We start from the raw sequence: 24,379 nt of genomic DNA, 5'->3' as shown, positions 1-24,379 counted from the left end.
CTAGAGCAGAGCAGATAAGCAGGCTGGAGCAGGGGTTGGAGCCAACACACTACGGGATAGGATAGCAGCTTAGCTGGATCAGAAGACTGGTCATATATAGAGAGATTATGATAATAGAAGCCAGCTTCTTATTCTTAGAAAATGGAGATATACATATGAAAAGGAGAAAAGCCAGAATAATCTTGTGGTATTAGGTCTGAAGTAGAGGTATCAATGTGAACTCATGGCTTTCATCATAAAGAGATAGGTATAGAAAAAAATGTATATGTAAATATATGTGTATGTATGTTATGTGTCCTCTTAGGGGCCTGAGAGCAGTGACACATCTGTACTAACAAGATGAGCGCACCAAATGCATAAATCTTGGTTTTTAAACACTATTCTCCACCACGTAGAGTTAACAGGTTCTTGAAGAAATGACTAATTCCAGGGCTGGGACTGAGAAAAAAATAAGATGAACCCAGAAAGTAATGAGTGCTCAAAGAATAGAGAAATGTCAAACGGACACAGAAGTCCACTTGAAGGGACTCCTATTGCTTAAACCTGGGATGATTTGAGCATTGAAATAAATTGTAGTAACATAACTTATTGAATAAAATAGGAATCCATGAGTCCACACTAAAATAAGTAGATAGATCAATAGATAGAAAAGACACATAGTTGAAGTGATAGTATTAGAAAATCATCATGGGCAACAATACTAATAATTATTAATAATTCAGACAATAAATATCAAGATATGCTAAAACTCGTGGTGAAAGCAGATTAAGGAATGGGATTTTACATGGTCTAAAAGTAGTATTTCTTCACAAAACAATTATAAAGGGAAAAACAGTAATGTTAAAGTGAAGAAATCTGGGAGACACCATCTTAAGTGACCAGAGGCCAGTGCCACTATAATGGACAAAATAGATACCATATGCCATCCAATACTATGTAATGAAAAGACTATATAGCATTTGTGACATCTCAGCCAAAAGCATATAACTTGGTCTTAATCACTGAACAAAAAAAACCAAAACAAATAACTAGCTTGTGATTGTCAAAGGGAAAACTAAGGAACTGTTTTGAGTTGAAAGAGACTAGAGAGACATGGGTGCAACACATGATTCTGGGTTAGATTCTTTGTTATAGGAATATTACTGAGATAATTAGTAAAACTTGAATGGGATCTCTGGGTAGAGAGTATGCAAGAATTTTCTGTACAATTTTTGCAAATTTTCTGTAACTTTTAGTATAGTATGTAAGTTCATATTTTTATTACTTTTAGGCACAATGATTATAAAGTTGTATCACCTGCATTAAGAGCAGTTGGTAATATTGTGACTGGTGATGATATACAAACACAGGTGAGTTCAGACTTCAATGTGATGAACTGGTGACATAATGAACTTTAAGAAGTTTATCATGTTTCATACCACTTGATTACATATTAATCAAGATGTTAGCATTACCATAATTATGCAGGCATCTACAGTGTGACAGTAAGCATATTTTTGATAGTAAGCAATCCATCTCAGATACCTCTATCTGAAAGCACTATCCTAGACCTACATCGATGTAAAGAAGTACAAGATAGGAGTTCGGCTCTTCAGGGGCTTACAGTTCAATTGAGGAGAAAATATATATTGAAACAAAGCAAATTACCTGAGGTAGTATGTTTGCTGAGAACTGATTTGTCAGTAAATAGTATAAAAATTTTAAAAAGAGATCAGTGTTCTGAGAAATCTTTGTAGATTCCATAAAGGAGTTGGAACTAAAGCTAAATCTTATAAGTGGAGAAGAATTTCAGCAGACTAGAAGAAATTCATGTGACTGTAGGTACAGAGACAGACGTGTGAGTTATGTTTAAGAAGCGTTAAACTTGACTGGTAAAGAAACTGCTAGTGAGATGGTGATTGATTATAAATAGGTTAAAAGTGGGGTTGGAAATGGAAGGGCCTTTTATAGTAAATTGTAGACTGATTATGAGAATGGAAGGAAGGATAGCAAGGAAACATTTCCAGATTAGTAACTCACTCTGTGTGTGTGTGTGTGTTTGTGTGTGTGTGTGTGTGTGTCTTTGTCTGCCTGTCTTGGAGGATGGTGAGGTGTCAAAAACAAAAGGTGTGTTGTCAGATTGACTTCAGATGTGGGGTGGTCTTTCTTGAAGACAGAAGCTTAAACTCTGAAACATTAAATCCTCCTTTGTTTGCCATCATAAAGTAACCTTTTTATTCTAATCTACATTCTTTCAGTTTTAATATTTTAAAGTCATATTTAGGTACTTATTTAGGTACTTTAGTTATCAAACAGTAGATCTTTAGAAATTGATAGTTATTAATTTAAAATAGCTCTTTAAAATAAAATGCACTTCTAAACATACACTGTTTTCAGCAGAATTTTGGTGCACTGCTTCATATGTTTTTCACCAAGTAAACTTAATGTAAATCATTGTGGGTACTGTGAAAATGGAACATAGTTAACCTTGCCATGGAATAACGGATGTAAAGAGACAAAGCAGACTATACTTACTTAGAAAAGGAAAATGGAAAATGGAACAGTAAAAATTTTAATGAAACAAACAGACTTATACACATTAAGGTTTCGTAACAGTTATGGAATTAGATACTTTCAGACTGTTTGAGATATGTTGATAGATAGATATATTTTTCCCTGTATATTTTTTTCATTTGGCAAAACTTAGAGGATGGTTGTTGACCAATCACTAAATCTCTCTTCAAATAGTTGTATCAGTCGAACTCTGAATGTATTTGTAAACTTGAAGGACACACCTCTGAATACGCTGCTTTTATTTGCAGATGAGTGGATTGAGAACAGGGCACTTCACTACACCAACATTGAACAACTTTTGGCAAATTGGGAGGGTAGAAGACAGCAAGTGCTTAAGTTTTACTTTGAGAGGAATTGCTTTTTTCTTTTTTCTCAATGCAGTTAATGATTTTTAATGCAGAATGATTTTTGTGTTTCTAAATAGTATTTTTTTTGAAGTTTTGAATTTTATTTTTTATACAGCAGTTTCTTATTAGTTATCTATTATATACATATTAGTGTATCTATGTCAATCCCAATCTCCCAGTTCATCCCACCACCACTACCACCCCCGCTTGCCCCCCTTGGTGTCCATACGTTTGTTCTATACATCTGTGTCTCTATTTCTGCCCTGCAAACCGGTTCATCTGTACCAAATAATTAGTATATTTTTGTGTAGTTTTTCTCCAATAAAACTTTCTATTTCCATTTTTGTTGTTGTTTGTTTTAGGTAATTTTGAATTGCTTTGCATTACCCTATCTCTTACACTTATTGTGTAGCTCAAAGGAGTCAATCAGAAAAGAAGCCTGCTGGACTGTTTCAAACATCACTGCTGGAAATAGAGTTCAGATTCAGGTAAATACCTTTCAGATCTGAAAAAAACAGGAAGATCTCAGGAGTCATTTTGGACGAAAGTCAGCATTTTATCGGTGATTTTTTTTAGTGAGTTACTAAAAAAAGGTTCTTAAAAGATTCTTGAAAAGTGTTTTAAAGAACTGGACTTTCCTCCTTTAAAATAATAACATTTACTTATACTAGGCATTCTAGTACGGTGCCTGACACATAACATTTAGTCTTTAAAAAGGGATTGAATTTCATTAGGCTTAAATATAAGTTAGGCAATGATCTTCCTCTCAAAGTTTTTAAATAATGATTTATTAGTGTCCCATCAAGCTCCTTGAGTCAGTGATTACTAATGCATTTTGATCAATCATATGCGGGTGCTTTATTATCTTTAAAATTTATATTCTGCTAATATATTCTCCAGTCTTAAAAAGAAAGTATGTGAAAGTTTGTTGGAAGATTGGAAATAAAAATATTTCCAAAGGTGTTTCCAAAAAGTCTGACATTTTAAAGCCAACAAGTTTTAAAATTCATCTACTTCCTAATATTTTTAAAATAGTGTTTGTATTGATTATGATTATTTTTTTCTCCTCAGGCTGTTATAGATGCAAATATTTTTCCTATATTAATCGATATTCTTCAGAAAGCAGAGTTTCGCACCAGGAAAGAAGCAGCTTGGGCAATAACTAATGCGACATCAGGAGGCACTCCAGAACAGATAAGGTGTGAAACAGATTTTTTAAACTGTTTTACAAATGTAAATAGGACAAAATTTCAAATAATACATATTTTTTATTTGTTGATGAAACTAAAACATTATTTCTAAGTTAGTTTCATAAGCATTTCTAATATGAAATGACAGCATTTGTTATATCAGTTATTCATTCACAGTGGTTTATTTTTTTCATTTAAAGTATAATTAACATCATTCTCCTTGGCAGACTACTTATGAAAAATCAGAGGTTAAAAAAATCTGAAGAAGAAGCCTGTGTTAATTTGAAAAATATACTATCATAGGCATTAAGTATTTTTTAGGCCATTAAAATCACATGCATGTAACTTTATAAAATGGCTAATAAATTTAAATATCCACTTATTTAAAATAAAATTGAAATAGACATTCCTAATTGGTTGTTAGCTTTACCTATGGATAGTATCTCACTTGTATTTTTCCATAAATTATTCTTTTTTTTTTTAGGATAGCTTTTTGATTCTAGCCTTTTATTGTTTATTTATTTGTTTCTTTTACTAACAATATAAATAATAGCTATATGGGCTTTGAAGTCAGCCTGCTTTCAAATCCTGTTCCTTCAGTAAAAGATGTGTGACCTTTACAAAGTCATTTAGTCTCTCTAATCCAGTTTTCTTCATTTTTTAAATGGATTCAATAATGGATAGTACCTTGTGGTAGTATGTTGACAATTAAATGTAATTCATACATTTAAAGTGCTTTAGCATGGTGCCTAAACATTAAGGTCTGTACTAAGATTAGCTATTATCATTAGTATAATTTATTATAATTTTTGTTATCACTTCCTAAATCTCTTTTCATCTTCTGCGTTCACTCTTTTTTTTTTTTTTTTTGGCTGCACCTTGTAGCTTTCGGGATCTTAGTTCCCCAACCAGGGGTGGAACCCATGCCCTCTGCAGTGGAAGCACAGAATCCTAATCACTGGATCGCCAGGGAATTCTCTGCTTTCACTCTTTTTTCCTTGATAGCAAAATTCTACTTTGCAATTCTATAAAAGCCTGACTTCCTACAGAATCTTCTTGTTCTGAGGATCCCTTCATGAAACTCGGGACTTTTTAGGTTTCTTGAAGTGACTATTTAGAAAATATTTTCTAATGCATATTTGATTTATTTCTTAATTTATAAAACAAGAAGTCAGGCTGCTATACCATTTTACAAATCACGTAGAGGATTTTGAAATCTACTTATTGGGAGATCATTGTCTATTATTGCCTTCATTTGTACTGTTATCTTCTTTTCTCAGATTCATATCTCTACATGTTGATAACATCTGTCTCTGCTTTTTATTTTCCATTCCTCTTCTTTGATTTAATTAGTATTATTTCCATTTCATTTGTGTCATGAATACAAGCAGTAATAAAACAAGGTCTTTCATTTGTTCTAACTTATATTTTTTTTAATGCTGGTGTTACCTTTATCTGCTTAGGGGCCCAAAGTTTGTCCACCTATAAACAGTTGTATTTTTTTCAATTTATTTTCGTCTTTGTGTCTGTTCTGTATATTATTCCTTAAAATGTGTTAGTATGAATCAGGTGTCCAAACTGAGATCATTATTTTTCTAGCCAGTTTTCACCATTTCATTAACTCTACATACATGGGAAGAAGTCTTGATCTCAGATAAGGTTCAGCATGCATATCACTAATATTTACTGAGTGCCAGTTGTTGTGCTAAGTCATTTCAATTATTGAGCATCAGCCGTGCATCAAATACTTTCAAGTATTTTATTTACTTTAACTTTATAACTCTGTGAGATAGTTATTCATTCAGCAATTATATTTGATCAGTCACAGTAATAATAGTATATGGCAAGTGAGTGCTCCAGTGAAGGTATGCACATTTAAAAAAGCCAGGGGGTGGGGGGATGGAAACTGTTACTGAATACCTGCAGTATTCTCACATCAACCTTCTGAGTTTGGTACTATTATTATTCCCACTTAAGATGTGCAAACTGAGGCACAGAGAAGTTACTCAAAAATCAAACAACTAGGGCTTCCCTGGTGGCGCAGTGGTTGAGAGTCCGCCTGCAGATGCAGGGGATGTGGGTTCGTGCCCCGGTCTGGGAAGATCCCACATGCCGCGGAGCGGCTGGGCCCGTGAGCCATGGCCGCTGAGCCTGCGCGTCCGGAGCCTGTGCTCCGCAATGGGAGAGGCCGCGACAGTGAGAGGCCCGCATACCGCCAAAAAAAAAAAAAAAAAAAAAAAATCAAACAACTAATAAGGAGTGGAATTAGGACTTGAAGCCATGCAGCCTGGCTTTAGAGCATATTTAATATGGACTTCAGGACATGCTTAATGTGGACTTTTTGCCAAGTGAACAAATCAGTTACTTTAAGGAGCTAATAACAACTAGAAAAGGAAAAAAGCATTAGGAAATGAGTAGAATAGTTTTTGTGATCATTATTTATTAAAATTATTCACAACATGGCCTGTTTTGCTCCTAGAAGCCTTCTATGCTTCTGAAACATAGCAGATGTTTTAGAACATTAACTACAATTGTTTTTGTGGGAAATTTCCTGAAGTTTGATTTAGATGTCTCTTCTCCATCTTCATTTCTACCTACCCCCATATGACTCCATGTGTTTCATGGGCTAACTAACCATAAAAATCAAAATCAAAAATAAACCTTGAGCCCATTATTCTTAGTGCGCATATGCTATGCAAAAACAGGTGTAAGTACAAGTTTGCTTGCATGTATTTTTTTGTAATATTTGTAATACCATTTATTGCTAATTATGTTAAATTATGAAACTAGGAGAGTAAGAATTTTCAGGTTCCTATGTAAGTGAAGATTTAAATTTTTTTGATGTTTGAGATTGTATAGGAATACTTAATTGTTTATGTAGCATTTCGCCGAAGAATATTTTCATGTCATTGCTATAAATAATATTTATTTAAATCTTTTAAAATGTTTTTTCTGCACTTTTCTTTTTTTAATTACTCTGAAGGTATTTGGTAGCCTTAGGCTGCATTAAACCACTTTGTGACCTGTTGACTGTTATGGACTCTAAAATAGTCCAAGTGGCTTTAAATGGACTTGAAAATATTTTACGTCTTGGAGAACAAGAATGTAAGCAGAATGGAATAGGCATTAATCCATACTGTGCCCTCATTGAAGAAGCATATGGTAAGCAGTCAAAAATTTATAATTACTATCAACTTTTTAATTGAGATACAAGTGATATATTACATTGGTTTCATGTATATAACATAGTGATTCAATATTTGTATATACTGCAAAATGAGCATAATAATTTTAGTTCATGTCATGAAACATAGTTAAAAATTTTTTTCTTGTAATGAGAACTCTTCAGATTTACTCTCTTAGAAGCTTTCAAACATACAATACAGTATTATTAACTATAGTCCCCATTGCTGTACATTACTTCCCCAAAGCTTGTACAAACTAGAAGTTTGTGCCTTTTGGCAGCCCCTTTCACCCATATACCATATAATTCACCCCCCACCTGCTGCCTCTGGCAACCGCCAATCTGTCTGTGCCTGTGAGCTCGTTTTTTGTTTGTTTGTTTTTTTAGATTCTACATATAAGTGAGATTATACAGTATTTGTCTTTATCCTATGACTTGTTTCACTGACTGTAACACCCTCAGGGTCCATCCAGGTTGTTGCAAATGGCAAGATTTCCTTCTTTTTTCTATGGCTGAATAATATTCCACTGTGTGTGGAATGAATATTTTTATATATATATATATATATATATAATGTTTATGTATATATATATATACATATACATTTTCTTATCCATTCATTCTTTGATGGATTCTTAGATTGCTCCCATGTCTGGGCTATTGCAAATAATGCTGAAGTGAACATGAGGGTTCATATATTTTTTGAGTTAGTGTTTTCATTTTCTTCAGATAAGTGCCCAGAAGTAGAATTGCTGGATTATACAACACTTATATTTTTAATTTTTTGAGGAGCCTCTGTACTGTTTTCCATAGTGGTTGCATCAGTTTACATTCCCACCAACACTGCACAAGGGTTCCCTTTCTCCACATCCTTGCCAACACTTGTTATCTTGTCTTTTTCATAATAGTTATTCTAACAGGTGTAAGGTGATATCTTCTTGTGGTTTTGATTTGCATTTCCCTGATGATTAATGATGTTGAGCATCTTTTCATGTACCTGTTGGCCATCTGTGTATCTCCTTTGGAAAAATGCCCATTCAGATCTTCTGCCCATTTTTTAATTGGATAGTTTGGTTTTATGCTATTGAGTTGTATGAATTCTTTATATATTTTGCATATTAATCCCCTACCAGGTATATGATTTGCAAATACTTTCTCTCATTTCATAGGTTGTCTTTTCATATTGTTGATGTTTTCCTTTGCTGTGCAGAAGCTTTTTAGTGTGATGTGGTCCCACTTGTTTATCTTTGCTCTTGTGGTCTTTTCTTTTGGCATCAACTCCAAAATTCAAAAAACCATCACCAAGACCAATGTCGAGGAGCTTATCGCCTATATTTTCTTCTAGGAGTTTTATGGTTTCACATGTTACATTCAAGTCTTTAATCCATTTGGAGTTAGCTTTTGAGTATGGTGTAAGATAGTGGTCCAGTTTCATTCTTTTGCATGTAGCTATCATTTTCACAGCACCACTTATTGAAAAGACTGTCCTTTCCCCCCATTGCATATTCTTGGCTCCTTTGTCATAAATTAATTGACTATATATGTGTGGGTTTATTTCTGGGCTCTCTATTCTGTTCCACTGATCTGTTTATATGCCAATACTACACTGTTTTGGTTATTATAGCTTTATAATATAGTGTGTAAATCAGGGAGCATGATGCCTCCAGCTGTGTTCTTCTTTTTCAAGATTTCTTTGGCTATTTAGGTTCTTTTGTGGTTCTATACAAATTTAAGATTAATTGTTATATTTCTGTGAAAAATGCTATTGGAATTTTGATGGAGATTGTATTGGATCTGTAGATTGCTTTGGATAGTATGAACATTTTAACAGTATTAATTCTTCTAATCCATGAGCACAGAATGTCTTTCTGTTTATGTGTGTCTTCTTCAGTTTCTTTCATCATAGTTTTCATTGTACAGGTCTTTCATGAACCTCCTTGGTTAAGTTTATTCCAAGGCATTTTATTCTTTTTGATGGAATTGTAAATGGGATTGTTTTCCTTATTTCTCTTTCTGATAGTTTGTTATTAGGGTATAGAAATGCAACAGATTTTTGTATATTGATTTTATATCTTGTGGCTTTACTGAATTCATTGATTAGTTATAACAGTTTTTTGGTGGGGTCTACAATTTTCTGTATATAATATGCCATCTGCAAATGGTGACAGTTTTACTTCTTCATTTCTGAATTGAATGACTTTTATTTCTTTTTATTGCCTAATTGCTCTGGCTAGGACTTCCATTACTATGTTGAATAAAAGTGATGAGAATGGACAATCTTGTCTTGTTCCTGATCTTCGAGGAAAAGCTTTCAGCTTTCCACTGTTGAGTATGATGTTACCTGTGGGCTTGTCATATATGGCCTTTATTATGTTAAGGTACATTCACTATATACCCACTTTGTTGAGAGTTAGTTCTTAATTATCTACCATAGGCATTTCCCCCCTCTAATTCTATAAAAATATTTTGTGTAAAAGCAGTATAATATTTTTGATATCTTTTTTTTACAGTTACCCTTAATTCTATTATCCTAACAATTTCTTTTTATTATTTACCATCCTTTTTACATGGTCCTTATGCAGAATTAGTTTACATTGATATAATTGCAGTCCATGTATAGTTTGGTGTTCTACTTTTAACATTTTGGAGAAATTTTACATTTTCTCCAAACAATACATAATTTCTATGATTTGCATAATTTTCTGTGATTTGCAATAGCCACATAATGTTATAAAAAGAGAATGTTGCATGCTGTTTTAGCCATATTAAGTGGGGTTTTAGCCACACTCTTGTAGTTGACCATTAGTTTGTTTCCAATTCGTTATGTACTTTACATATGCCAAAATAAACATCTTTCTGATGCTTATGTTAAAATATTTTTATTAAAATTATATTATTAATATATTTTAATATTTATAATATACAAATATACAAAATAATAATATACAAATAATACAAAATATAATATTTATTAATATTTTTTTTCTGTTGAGTTAATATTTGGGGATAAAATTTCAGGAATATTATTGCTGAGCTTGGGCACAGGCTTCTTTTTAAGTTTTTCATATGTTTTCTCATTTTGCTTTCTGAAGGCATGTTACTCGGCAGTGTCACTGCCTCTTACTTGTTTTGTTGATTTTGCTAATTTAGCCAATGTAAAATGGTACCACCAAGTTGCTTTTATGTGTTTCTTGTTTCATTTCATGTAGAAAGTGGTGTGTATTTTCTATGTGTTAGTGTATTTCCTTATCTCAATTACATCTTTATTATACTTTGTCCAGTTACCAACTTGTCTTTTTTTTGGTAAAAATTTGAATTAATTTTATTTTATAGTTTATTTTAATACAGCTTTTCTCCCATCCTTTTTACCTTTTTTTGCGGTACGCGGGGCTCTCACTGCTGTGGCCTCTCCCGTTGCGGAGCACAGGATCCGGACGCGCAGGCTCAGCGGCCATGGCTCACGGGCCCAGCCGCTCGGCGGCGTGCGGGATCCCCCCAGACCGGGGCACGAACCCGTGTCCCCCGCATCGGCAGGCGGACTCTCAACCACTGCGCCACCAGGGAAGCCCCAAACCGTGTTCTTTTATAATTAATAAATGGTTCAGCCTAATATTCTATTCCTTCAAAGTTTATAAAGTCATTGTCCTCACAGAGATTTGATGAAAATTATTTTATTTATTGGCTAGATTTTTCTGATTGGAGTCTTAAAATATTTAACTTAACTCACATGGAATTTATTTTAGGATAACACATGAATCTAAATCAGTATTTTTTCCTCTCAATATATTTCCATTAAATATTCACTTTCTGTCTTAAGCCCTATTATATTATATGGTTGAGTCAAGCTTTTATTTGTGATTCTTGAACCAAGCCTGGGAGACCACTTTGCCTTTATTTCAAATTATATAATGTCAATGGTTAAAACATCATATAAATAAAAGATATCAATCACTGATTTAAGAATATTTCCTTACTACAATCATTATTTTGATCCCAAGTTATACTAGAGTTTAGGCTATTCTATGATTGTATATAGATATGACTACTTTGCTTATTCCTTATATCCTGCAATCATATAATTGAAGAGGTTTATCTGTAATAAGTGAAAAAGATTTTTAGCATCACCCAGACTTATATGTAGATTATTTTCTTGTAAGCAATAAAATAGAGCGCTGTAGATTCTCCTTATACTATCGAAATGAGCTTTTTCAGTTTCACTTATAGGCTGTATTGGATTTGCAAATAGTATTCATTTATCCTTATTGATACCTTTTGGCTCATTCTGTGAGAGAACTTGTGTGGTAGCTTGCTTGTATTTTAGTTTTTTAATTTTTATTTTGTTGCTTTCCCTTTTTGTGCTTTTTATTTAGCACAATTACTCTGGAAACAACTTGTGGAGTTACATAATGTAAAACTGTCATTTTAAAATTCAGAAACTAAAGTACAGAGGAACCAAACTTATTTGGGAAAAATCACACAACTAGAAGGGTGGAGTCCATGATCTTCCTACTCCCCAGCCTGTGCTTATTCTTCATACCACATTGAGCCATTCTTTCATTCTTGAAGTATAGGGCATAAGTGTTGGCTATCAGTATGTGCAAAAATTAGATAAAAGTTATGATATCACTTATATGTAGAATCTAAAAAATACTACAAACTAGTGAATATAATAAAAAAGACGCAGACTCTTATAAACTAGTGGTTACCTGTGGGGTTGTGGAGTGAGAGGTACAAACTATTGGGTGTAAGATAGGCTCAAGGATGTGTTATACAGCACAGGGAATATAGCCAATATTTTGTAATAACTGTAAATGGAAAGTAACCTTTAAAAATTATATTTTAATCTTTTTAATTAGATAAAAATAACAGTCCAACTGCCAGTGGACTGATGGATGCTATTGATTCATTATTTTGACTTAAATATATGTTGAAAGTTGAGTAACAACTTTGTTTTTGTACATATGCTTTGCATTAATAGGCCTGTATAAAATCGAATTTCTGCAAAGCCATGAAAATCAGGAAATTTACCAAAAGGCTTTTGATCTGATTGAACATTACTTTGGTGTAGAAGATGACGACTCCAATATTGTACCTCAAGTGGATGAAAACCAACAACAGTTTGTATTTCAGCAGCAGGAAGCACCAATGGAAGGGTTTCAACTTTAACTTGGTAGGAGGAAAAATTAATGGCTAAAAAGGGTAGCTTCAGATATCTCCCCTTTCTTGAAATGTCATTAGGAATATTTGATGTGTTTTTATGTAGAACAAAAAAGAAAGACGTTAATGCACTTTTAAAAAGCAAAACAAAACAAAAGTTTCCATCCATATGCAACCTTTTATTATAGTTTTGTTGTTATTTTGGTGTGCCTGTATATATGTTTTTCATTGTTTTATCTTTTTTTGTATCTATTTGTGAACAGTTAAATACATTATGAGATTATTTAATAATATAAGCCTGAAAAGGAAAACTTTAGTAAAGTATTACAATAATGGTTCTGAATTTTTCTAGCATTCTTGGAAACTGCACATTAGCAGTACAGCTGTTGATAATTGCATTTTGGCAGTAAGTTTGACATGCCCATTCTTTACTAAATCTACCTCTCAAAGCAAAAACAAAACAAAAGAGCTTCAGAAGCATGAAACAGAGAAAAAGCTAAATTAGAATGTGAAAATAACTATTACCTTAAATTATAAATCACTGTGCTATAGGTTATACTTTCCAAAAAAAAAAAATTACAACAGAGTACCTGTAAAAGTCACTTATAAAATACAGAAGAAATATTGTACTGATAATCAATTAAAATGTGGCAATTGTGAAGAGAGAAGCTGTTCTTCATGTTGAACACATTAAAATGATTATACAACATTTAAATGTTTGTGTTTTTAACATATAAATGCTATTATATTAGTATATTTTGTATTTTGACCAAATATGCTAACATTTTTGAAATAGTGTTTTATTATCTTTTCACTGCTCATTTTAAAGAGCATCATGATAGAGATGCCATCATGAATCTAAAGTAGTGCTGCATAGCAAAAATAATACTGTATTCCTTTCTCTGATTTTTCAGAGCAGTAATTGAAAAGTTTCACTTTCTATGTAATAATTAACTTAGGTACTTGAATGGCAAAATTCTCCTGAAGAAATCACCTTGTTATGTGTTAAATTTTATTAAATGCACTTAATGGTTTGGACACAAAAGGATGATATTCATGAAAATTACTAAGGATTCTTTAATTGGTTGCACCCTATATTAGGATTTTTTCCCCCTTTGGTGATCCTCAGAGGGTCAAACTGCTGCTTGTTAATGAACCATCGTATTAGATTACATTTGTATCAGATTCGTCAATATAATGTATGTGTTTATGTATTAACAGCAAAAACCTCTTCATACTGTGAAACTTAAAAAAAAAAGTTTCAATAGAAAAATATATATATATATTTATTTACAGATACATATATATGTGTGTATCTGTGTGTTTTTCTCACAGTACTATACTTGATAGTTTTCTAAGCAGATATGGTACTGTTGAATCAGTCTTTTCATTATTATAGTTATGTGCAGGCTATTTACATTTCCAATTGTATACCTAAAATACTTGTTTAAAAATTAGTTTACTGATGTTTTAAGATGGGAACTAAAAGCATTTTTGATATGATTCATAGTCTATTCTGTAAAGAAAGATTTCATTTATGATAGCATTTATAATGTTTCTGCTGGAAATCAGAGGTATGTTACAAGAAGAAAATGTATATAGGAGTACTTTTAAATAGTATGACACTTTGTAAATTAAATATCATGAAACTAAGCTTTTGGCAAGACACTTAAAAACCTACAAGCTATAGAATACAGGTTTAAATGGTGTCCACAATGCTGACTGCATCTGCCAAACCTCTTTTATATTGTTAAGTAGAAGATTGTATCTGTGCCCTTTTTATTGTAGTAGAAGTTATGAAGTTCAGTATATGGATATTCAAAAGAACAGGGTAGTTATATTAAAGATCACCAAATTGATGGTGAATTTATCAGATAAACACTTTTTTGTGATGCAGATAGTCTAAGTATCAGGTGACAGGGTGTTCCACTCTTTCTAATCAATTGAACTTGTTAATGCAGCGTAATTCATAAACTAACCAGCTGTGCCTACTTTTTTTTTGAGGACCCTGTAGTCACATTAATAAATCTCTAAGCTAAGTCTTTCAAACAAAATAGTTCTTACAGAAGGAAAAATAATAGAAATAATAGAATGACCTTTGAGGGGAGGATTTTTAAATTTTTGCCAGTGAAACAAGCATTATATCTCTAAGTATAGAATTGGACCATATTTTAAGCTTTATATATAAAATTATATTTAATTCATTGGATCTGTTACTTGGGTAATTAATTTGATTAGATTTGAATGCAAGGGGTAATATGTAATAGTTGGTGTGGTGATGACTTTATTGAACCAATACTAGCAAATACTTTGTTCCTAAAAATTTTTTTAATATGCTACTCTTTTCAAATGTACTATTTTAAATGCTCCAAAATGTATTTTCATTAATCTTCACTGACCCTTGTGGGAAAAATTTTCTTTTTTCAACTTGCTTTCCTAAGATTTATTATATTTTAATCCGAGAGAAACTGTGCCAAAAAACAAAAGGAAAACATGTTGTAAGAGGGCAATGCATGCAACATTAATGTAAAAATCAAGTGAGTACTTGAAAGAGTCCTTTACATTTATTTAATTAAATTCGGTATTTTATTTTTGTCTGAATTTGAATTTTTACTAGCTAATCTATGCAATTATGCTTACTTGTTTTATATTTGTAAGTACTTGGCTCAATGCCCTGGGGTTTTTTTTACTCTAAGTTTTATTTTGAAAATTGTTACTAGAACTTAATTTTTAGTGTCATTTTGTTCACTTGCTGGTAGCACTAGAACAAGAAAGCAAAAAATAAAACCCAAAAATAAGTGATAAAATCTGTTGGCACAGAAACAGCATATCATTTGGTAACTGTAAAACCTATTTGCAGATAAAGATTGATTTTTTTGGATAAAGGACTTTTGTTGGACAAAGCATTACCTTTGCCTTCATATTTTTTTTTCTCTCAAGAAGGAGCATTATGGAAAAAGTAATTATAATACAAAGTCTTAGTGGATTTTTGTTGCTGTTCTAAATTCAGCAATCTACTGGCTGCTTTGTGAAACTGTGAAATCAAAGTAATTGTTGTTAACCTTTACTCATTTTAGTTCAGAGCATTACTGTTTTATGAAATGTAACATATTAGGAGCCAATATGATGGATCTCTAAAAGGATAATGCATCTTTAAATTCTAATTGGGAAGTGGGATGAGGGGAAGATATTCTTGCCAAACTAAATAAACCAACATTTGAGTAGTATGCAATATTATGAAATGTTACAGCACTATATTAAAAATAATAAAATACTATTTTACAGTTGCATTTATATAAGTGTATCTGTTTCATTTGTTTTCACTTATGATTGTATATGCCTAATAAAGCAAAAATAGATGCCCTGATTCATTAAAATTCCATCCCCTTTCTAAAACCAGTAAGATTTCATTGGTAGCATTATCTGATAGAGTAGTATGTTGCTTTTATTTTACAACTTGTATATTCAGCTGTAACGGGGAACATATCCAATTTATCTTTGTAGCTCAAGTCTTGGCAGTTAGTGGGACATTCACATATTTCAACTGAGATTATTTTTCCTTTTCTGTTATTTTAATGCAATACAATGCATTTATTTAAGGCTTAGAGTTTTAAACCTAATAAATAGGAGGGAATGTCTGATTTAACTTTCTTAATGTACTGTGAAACACAAAATCACACAGTAGCCAAGCTTAGGCCCTCCTAGCTTAGTGTTTTTATTTTTTTCTTCTTCCATTACCATGGTTTTCTGTTGTTCATTTTTTTGTGTGTGTGGGGTGTTTGTTTGCTTTGCCTGGTGTCATTTCCTTCAGTATTTGAAACTATGTTAATTACAGAGTAGTGAAAGTAATTGGATCAATTATTTTTAGGGTTTCTTGCTCCCAGTAAAGTGGTTGGCATTTTTAGTGGGAAATGAATTCCTGAAAATGTATGAAAATATAATGTACAGGTCAAACAATAGATTTAAACACTAAGTGGAGTTCCTATCCCAGAAGTCCTTAAGTATACCCTTTAATTATGTGTTTGCTCAGTTGTATATTTGTTCTTTCATTTTTTTCCTTTCATATTTGAACAGTTTACCACTGAAATTAAATGAGCACATGATTCCCCCCTTTCAGGACATCTAATGATTTTCATGTTTGCTTCAGTAGTTTAGTTTAAGTTTTAAGAGACACTTACATCATATCATTATTAGTAGCACTTTAATATTTCAATTTTCCATTCTGTTTTGAAATAAAAATTTCAAGTAGTTTCACTTGCAAGCACTGCTGTATAGCACTACCAGAACTAAAATGTTGATTGGGAGCAACCCCACCAAGTAAAGAGCTTGGAAAGTTCACTAGTTTATGCACAAATATTTAAATTTGGAAACAGTAGGCAGTTTAGGAAATTTAATGTGCAATTCCCCAAAGTACCTGTTATTTAAAAATTGGGAGTTTTAAACTTTGGACATTACTTTTGAGGGATCCCTCCTGTTCCCTTTCAGTTATGGTTGTTTTTTTTAACTGTTCTAAGAAAGCATGGCAACATTTAATATTCTTTGTTTAGGGTTTCAGCATGACTTCTGAGCATTCCATCTTTTGAATTGTTTTATTATAAAATATACAAAAAGAATAATGTGTAAGAAGACACCTTGAATAATAACATGAACACCTGTATATTCACCATCCAGCTTAATTATTATCAGTCCCTTGTAGATATTACTCTGGATTTTATTTTTTTATTTTTATTTTTTTTAAAGGAGATTTTTGCCCTATAATTTCCTCTGCTGGCATTTTTTTTTTTTTTAATGTTCGGGGTAGGAGTTTATTAATTAATTTATTTATTTTTGCTGTGTTGGGTCTTCGTTTCTGTGCGAGGGTTTTCTCTAGTTGTGGCAAGCGGGGGCCACTCTTCATCGCAGTGCGCAGGCCTCTCACTGTTGCGGTCTCTCTTGTTGTGGAGCAGAGGCTCCAGACGCACAGGCTCAGTAGTCGTGGCTCACGGGTCCAGTCGCTCCGCGGCATGTGGGATCCTCCCAGACCAGGGCTCGAACCCGTGTCCCCTGCATTAGCAGGCAGACTCTCAACCACTGCGCCACCAGGGAAGCCCCTACTCTGGATTTTATTAATAATCCCTGTGCTTTTTCCTCAGTTTCATCTCGTGTGTATGTATCCCTAAGAAATACAGATTCCCCTGCCTGTTTTCTAAATATGTAAACTGGAATATTTTTTGTATCTGTGGCTTTTTTGTTTTGGCTCAATGTTAACATTTTTTGAGGTTCATTCATATTGATGCATGTATCTGTGGTTTGTTCATTTTCCTTGCTGTATACTAATCAATTTTGTGACTATGTCATGATGTCTGATAGGGAAAGTTCTATTTTGCTTTTGTTCAGGATCGTCTTAGCTCTTTGCATTTCCATATAAATGTAGCATTTACTTGTTTAATTCCATGAAAAGCCCCTTAGGGATTTTGGATGAAATTACATGTAATCCATAGGACAATTTTGGAGGAATTAACATCTTAATGATACTAACTCTTCCTATCCATGAACAAGTTATATAGCTCACCATGTATTTAGATCTTCCGTACTGTATTTCAACAAAATTTTATAATTGTCTTCATAAATGTTATCAACAAATAATAATCTATAATAGGAATAGAAAAGAGTTTTATTTAAGGCAAACTGAGGACAGTTATTTGCTAAAATAATATTTTGGACATTGGATTAAGTAAAATATTCTATTAAAATTAATTTCACTGATTATTTTGACTTTTTAACATGGCTATTAGAAACAAATTACATATATGGCATTATTTTTCTATTCATTGACAGTGGTATAAGAAGCTTAATACAGTAAACTTCCTTTTTCTCCCTCTCTGCCTTTGTGCTGTCAGATTTTTCTACATGTTATAAACTCCACAATGCATTTTTTAAAAATTTTGCTTTAAACAGTCAACTATTTTTAAAAGGTTTAAACAAATTATAAAGGTTTTAAAAAATATATTTGCCCACATAGTTACCATTTCTACTATTCTTCAGTTCTTTGTGTAGATCTAGATTTCTATCTGATATCATTTTCCTTCTGCATGAAGGACTTATATTTTTGTATTTTAAGTTGCTGGTGATCAATTCTGTTAGCTTTTGTATGCCAACATAAACCTTTATTTCACCTTCATTTTTAAAAGATATTTCTATTGGGTATAGAATTCCAAACACATTTTGTTCTTTCAAGATGTTGCCCCCACTGTCATCTTACTTGCTTTGTTTCTGACAAGAAGTTTGCTATCATTCTTAATCGTTGTTCCTTTGTGCATAATGTTAACTTTTCTCTGCTTTAAAAAATTTTTTCTTTATCACTGATTTTAAGCAATTTGATTATGATGTAACTTGGTATGCCTTTTTTTCATGTTTCTTGTTCTTGCAGTTAGCTGAGCCTCTTGGGTTTGTGAGTTTATAGTTTTCATCAAATTTGGAAACATTTCAACCATTATTTCTTCAAATATTTTTAAAATTCCAATTCCACTTATATTAGGCTGCCCAAAATAGTCATGCAGCTTACTGATGCTTTGTTCATTTCTTTTTCAGTTGTTTTTCAATATGTGTTTCATTTGGGATAATTTTCCTTGCTTTGTCTTCAAGTTAACTAATCAACAAGATTAGTGTCTAATATGCTCTTAATTTAATTAGTGTATTTTTCATATGATACTTTGTATATTTTATTTCTAGAAGTTCTATTTGTGTCTGTTTTATATCTTCCATGTTTTTCTTACCATCCTCAAGCTTTCCTCCACTGTGTTGCACATAGCAAGTAGAATTATAGATGTTATGTTATATTGTCGTTGTCTGCTAATTCTATCATCTGTGTCATTTCTTGGTCTTTCTTTTTATTGATTTTTCTCCATACTATGGGTTGTATTTTACATTGGCATGCGTTCTGTGCACATCTGGTAATTTTTTATTGGATACCAGGTATTGTGAATGTTACTTTGTTGGCTATTAGATATTAGATTATACACACACATATATATGTATATTCTTGAGCTTTGTTATCAGAAAAATTAAGTTACTTGGAGAAATTTTTATTCTTTACATAAAGGCTTGCTTTTGAACTTTGTGAGGCGAGCACAGATAGCTTTTTTTTTTTTTTTTTTTTTTTACTGAGACAATAGTATTCCTAGTACTCTGCTACTCTATGAAACAGCAGGGTTTCCACTTTGTCTGGAAACTATTCTTGGCCATGTGTGAGCTCCAAAAATTGTTTCTCCTTGTTCTTTCAGGTGGTTCTTTTCATGGTATTGGGTAGTAGTCACATGTGGTCATCAGTACTCAGCTGCAGATCTCTGGAGCTATCTGTGCAGCTCTGTCACCTTGATACCCTACCCTGTGAAATCTGGTTGTCTTATCTCCCCTGGCCTCCCAAGTCTTTCTCCTCAACTCAGAGACAATTCTAAGTTCCACATGGGTTTCCCTTCTATGTCCTGCAGTCTTGAACTCTCTAGGCAGTAAAGTGGAGCAATCATAGGGCCCAACTAACTTATTTCCTCTATTTTACAGATCACTGTTCTTGAGTGCCTGATGTCCAGTGTCTGGAAACTGTCATTCCATATTTCTGTCTGATTTTTTAGTTGTTTGTGGCAGGAGAGTGACTCTTGTCCCTGTTATTCCATTTTGGCCAGAGGGAAAGATGACATACAAATTTATAATGTTCTTTTGGCTTTTATCCCTTTTATCATTTCTAATTTTGTTTTCTTGTACCTTTTTTCTTTTATCTTGATGACATTTGCCAAATTAGGTTATAGTGATCCTCTAAATTCTATGTTTGCATTTACCTCATTAGTTTCTGCTCCTAATGTAACCGAGCAGGATGCTATAAGACCTTCCCAGGACAGACCCCATCCATGTCCTCTGCCTGCCTTTTGTCTGTAGAAAGAATTTAGTCAAAGAATAAAATCAATCAGAGAAGTGAGAAAATGCAGGAAGAAAGGAAAACAGTCAAGCAAGACAAAATAATAATACTTTAGCCATTAAACAGAGTCAAGGACCTTTAGTTCTTCCCCAAGGGCTGTACATAATATTCTGAGCCCTGTCCTTTGAGCTGTTTTGCAGATACTGAATCCCCCACCAGGTGGAAGAAGTTTACTGTCTGCTGCCCACAAGCATGTAGACTCCAGACCAGACCAGTTGGAACCAGAAGGGTCATGATGCTGACTCCCAATTACCTCACCACCAACCAATCAGAAGAATGTCCACAAGCTGATCACACCCTGCTCCTTGAACACTATAAAACTCACTACCCCCTCCAGGGGGGACACACAGTCTTGAGGGCATTAGCCCATTGTGGCCCCCTTTGCCTGGCAAAGCAATAAAAGCTACTCATTTCTACTTCACCCAAAACTCTGTCTCCACGTTTCTCTTCGGCACCGGTGAACAGAGGCTGAGTTTCAGCAACAATAATTTTATAATTTCCAATATTTTATTTCCTTTGGATTTATTCAATTTTTTCTAATTTCTTAGGGATGTTTACACATTTGTTTAAACCTTTCTTTTCTAAGAAAAGCGTTTTGTGAGGCTAACAATTTACTTTGAAGTACCACTTCAGCTGCATTCCACAAACTTTAATATATAGCTTTTTCTTATCATTCAGCTCTAAGCATTTTAAAACTCCCATTATGGGCTTCCCTGGTGGCACAGTGGTTGAGAATCTGCCTGCTAATGCAGGGGACACGGGTTCGAGCCCTGGTCTGGGAGGATCCCACATGCCGCGGAGCAACTAGGCCCGTGAGCCACAACTATTGAGCCTGCGCATCTGGAGCCTGTGCTCCGCAACAAGAGAGGCCGCGATAGTGAGAGGCCCACGCACTGCGATGAAGAGTGGCCCCCGCTTGCCACAACTAGAGAAAGCCCTCGCACAGAAACAAAGACCCAACCCAGCAAAAATAAATAAATTAATTAATAAACTCCTACCCCCAACATCATTAAAAAAATAATAACTCATTATGATTTACTCTTTGGCTGAAGAGTCATTTAGAAATGTGTCTTTAAATCTTCAAACTTTAAAAACATGCCCTTAATTTCTAAGTTGTGATGTGATTACATGTAGTTCAAAAGTTGATGAAATGTGCTTCGTGACCTAGTATGTGCTCAGTTTTAGTGAAATGTTGCATGCGTGCTAGAAAAGAATTTATTAATTGATTCACATAATTTATATCTTTACTATTCAGCTTAATTTGTCAGTTTCTAAGAGAGGTGTGTTAAAATTTCCCAAGATGATAGTGGGTTTATTCATTTTTTTCCTTGGAGTTCTGGCTGTATTTACATGCTACATTATTTTGTGCATACAGATTTAGAATTACTATATCATTTTTTCAGGTTCAAATGAGAATCTGTACATTTATTTGCTAAAAGAATAGAACAATAGTTATTACAAAACTGATATTTTCAGATTATATGATACGTGAATTTAAATAAAACAAACTAGTTGAAACTTAATTGAAAATATTTTCCCTTTCAGTGTTTGTGGTGGGAAAAATGGACTTCCCTCCTGAAGGCTGAAGATAGAGCAGTGTTATGTCAAGATGAAAAATATGATCAGATCAAAAGGTCAGGCATGGCTTTACATGATGAAATCTTCTGTACCAGTACACCAGAGTATGGCCACCATCCAAAGAGGCAGACAGCAGATGGAATGGAAGAGTATGAAACCTTTGATCTAGGATTTACTAATGTTAAAAAAAATAAGTGAAAGAGAATAGGTTGGTTAATAAAATGACGTAACTTAAGGGAAAACAGGATTCGTAACAACAAAAAAACCCTGTTCTCAATCCCCTACTCCCTGCAGCCAGAACTTCAGAATAAGAGCATATACTTCATGTATTAATCTTTTATGCTGTTTATGAGACAGGCAAGGTAAGTATTTTTTCTTTCCTTCTTGAGCCACAGGAGTAACTAACTTTTCACCCACGAACAAGTGTTAGTCACTTGCGGTTTTAAGTTTAAGGTGTACAGTGTAATGATTTGACTTACAATTATTGTGAAATGATTACCACAGTAAGTTTAATTAATATCCATCATCTCACATAGATATCCCCCCAAAAAGAAAAATATTGGTTTTTTCCTTGTGATGAAAAAATATGGAACGCTTCAGGAATCTGCATGTCATCCTTGTGCAGGGGCCATAATCTCCATATCATTACAATTTAGTATACATGCTGTTGAAGCAAGCACTATTGTACTTTCACTGTACGTTTTGTGTGTGTGTGTGTGTGTGTGTGTGTGTGTGTTTTTGTTTTGTTTTTTTTGCGGTACGCGGGCCTCTCACTGTCGTGGCCTCTCCCGTTGCAGAGCACAGGCTCCGGACGCGCAGGCTCAGCGGCCATGGCTCACGGGCCCAGCCGCTCCGCGGCATATGGGATCTTCCCAGACCAGGGCACGAACCCATGTCCCCTGCATCGGCAGGCAGACTCTCAACCACTGCGCTACCAGGGAAGCCCTGTACATTTATTTTTAAAGAAAAAGAAAACAAAAGCTGGTCAAGCCCAAGTTGTCCAGACAAATAAACTCAAATCTTTCTATTATGTCTGATATTATAATCTTGCATGTAAATTTTTAAATTACAGCTGTTTTTTTATATTCCTTGTGTTGTCTGATTTGGGTAAAATGCCACTTGTTCATGACACAACCCTTTCCTAGGCCAAAATAAAAACAAATATTAAGAAACAAAATTTTATCTTATACTGTTAGAGGGAAAAAAACAGACTCTATTATATATTGATACTTAAGTGCTAACATTCTTATTTTTCAAACCTTATTTCTCAAAATTCATAGTAACCTTGAGAAGCTTAGAGACACTGGCTCTGTTATTTCTTGCCATATTTATTATGTAGCAAGAGTAATTATAAGAATGAAGGGGTAAATACATATTTGTTGTCCAAGTGTAATTTGGAGAACACATAAAACTTTTAGTTTATGAATTAACTCTGTCATCTAATAGCCTACCTGGTCTTTCATGGAATAATAAAATGCATATCCCTGGGGCGAAAATCTATAGTTCCAGAATATTCTCAGCTATCTGGCCTGCTACATGATAAAGTTAGACTGGAAATAAGAAAATGTTAGATAAAAGCATCTTGCTTTATATGACCTACCTTCCAAGGCCCCATTTGTAAGGAGTACAGACCGGAAATCCTATGTCCCCTGGATCCTTTCCAGGGTATCAGCCTATTGCTGAATTTTAGTTTCTTCATTTTTAAAATGGGGTCAAAAATACCTGTCCCAACACTCATTAGAATAATTTACAGACTTAATGAAATTATACCGAAGTACTCTGTACCTACGAAACATAAATTTATATAATAGCTACTTTGTATTGAGCATCTATTAAGTTCTAGGAGTAGTGCTGGGTGCTTTACATATATAATGTTACCTCTTTTAATCCCCAACACAACCCTGCAAAGTTGTTATAATTACATTGAGTTTTAAATGAAATATTAGAAGCTCAGAGGTTGAGTGATTTGCTAAGGTCAAACAGCTGGAAAAGGCAGAGTCAAGATTCTGGATATTACTTCCAAAGAGAGACTTTACTTTTTCCTTTGTAAACTAAGGCAACAATGTCCTTAAGGATGTTAGGTGTGTTAGAGAAAGGGGGAAAAAATCACTGAATAATCTATCCCACCAGCAAAATTGACAGGTGAAACCTATGCTCACATTTTAGAATAGACCACAGACCACCTGAAATACCCTGTATTTCATACATTTTAAAATAGTTTTGATGCATCAACTGTAAGATGAAAGTGAAGAACAGATGTTTTAGACATAAGAAAAATATGGTATCTATCCCAGATAGATCCAAGCTTAATTTTTCATATCTTCCATTCTAATCATTATCAAGCATATAGACAAATCACAAATGACCCCAAAGAGGAAAAACATAACAACTTCCTTTGCTTTTAGAAGACGTGTGAGAC

The 24,379-nt window shown here is 33.5% G+C and overlaps 1 protein-coding gene across 1 annotated transcript in view; it reads left to right on the top strand.

The window, feature by feature from the left end:
- The window catches only part of KPNA5 (karyopherin subunit alpha 5), a 39,161-nt gene extending 26,085 nt beyond the window's left edge, over positions 1-13,076 (top strand). The window contains exons 10-14 of the mRNA XM_082633931.1: positions 1,271-1,349; positions 3,263-3,388; positions 3,972-4,099; positions 7,074-7,252; positions 12,253-13,076. Coding sequence (XP_082490057.1) covers positions 1,271-1,349; positions 3,263-3,388; positions 3,972-4,099; positions 7,074-7,252; positions 12,253-12,440 — 700 coding nt within the window. The 3' untranslated portion in view covers positions 12,441-13,076. The remainder of the gene's footprint in view (positions 1-1,270; positions 1,350-3,262; positions 3,389-3,971; positions 4,100-7,073; positions 7,253-12,252) is intronic.
- The last annotated feature ends 11,303 nt before the right edge of the window (positions 13,077-24,379 follow it).

Source organism: Mesoplodon mirus (genome assembly GCF_964341445.2).
Source record: "Mesoplodon mirus genome assembly, chromosome: 10".
NCBI classification, from domain to species: Eukaryota; Metazoa; Chordata; class Mammalia; order Artiodactyla; family Ziphiidae; genus Mesoplodon; species Mesoplodon mirus.
Note: the sequence above shows the minus strand (reverse complement) of the source record. Positions and strands in the feature narration are given on the sequence as shown.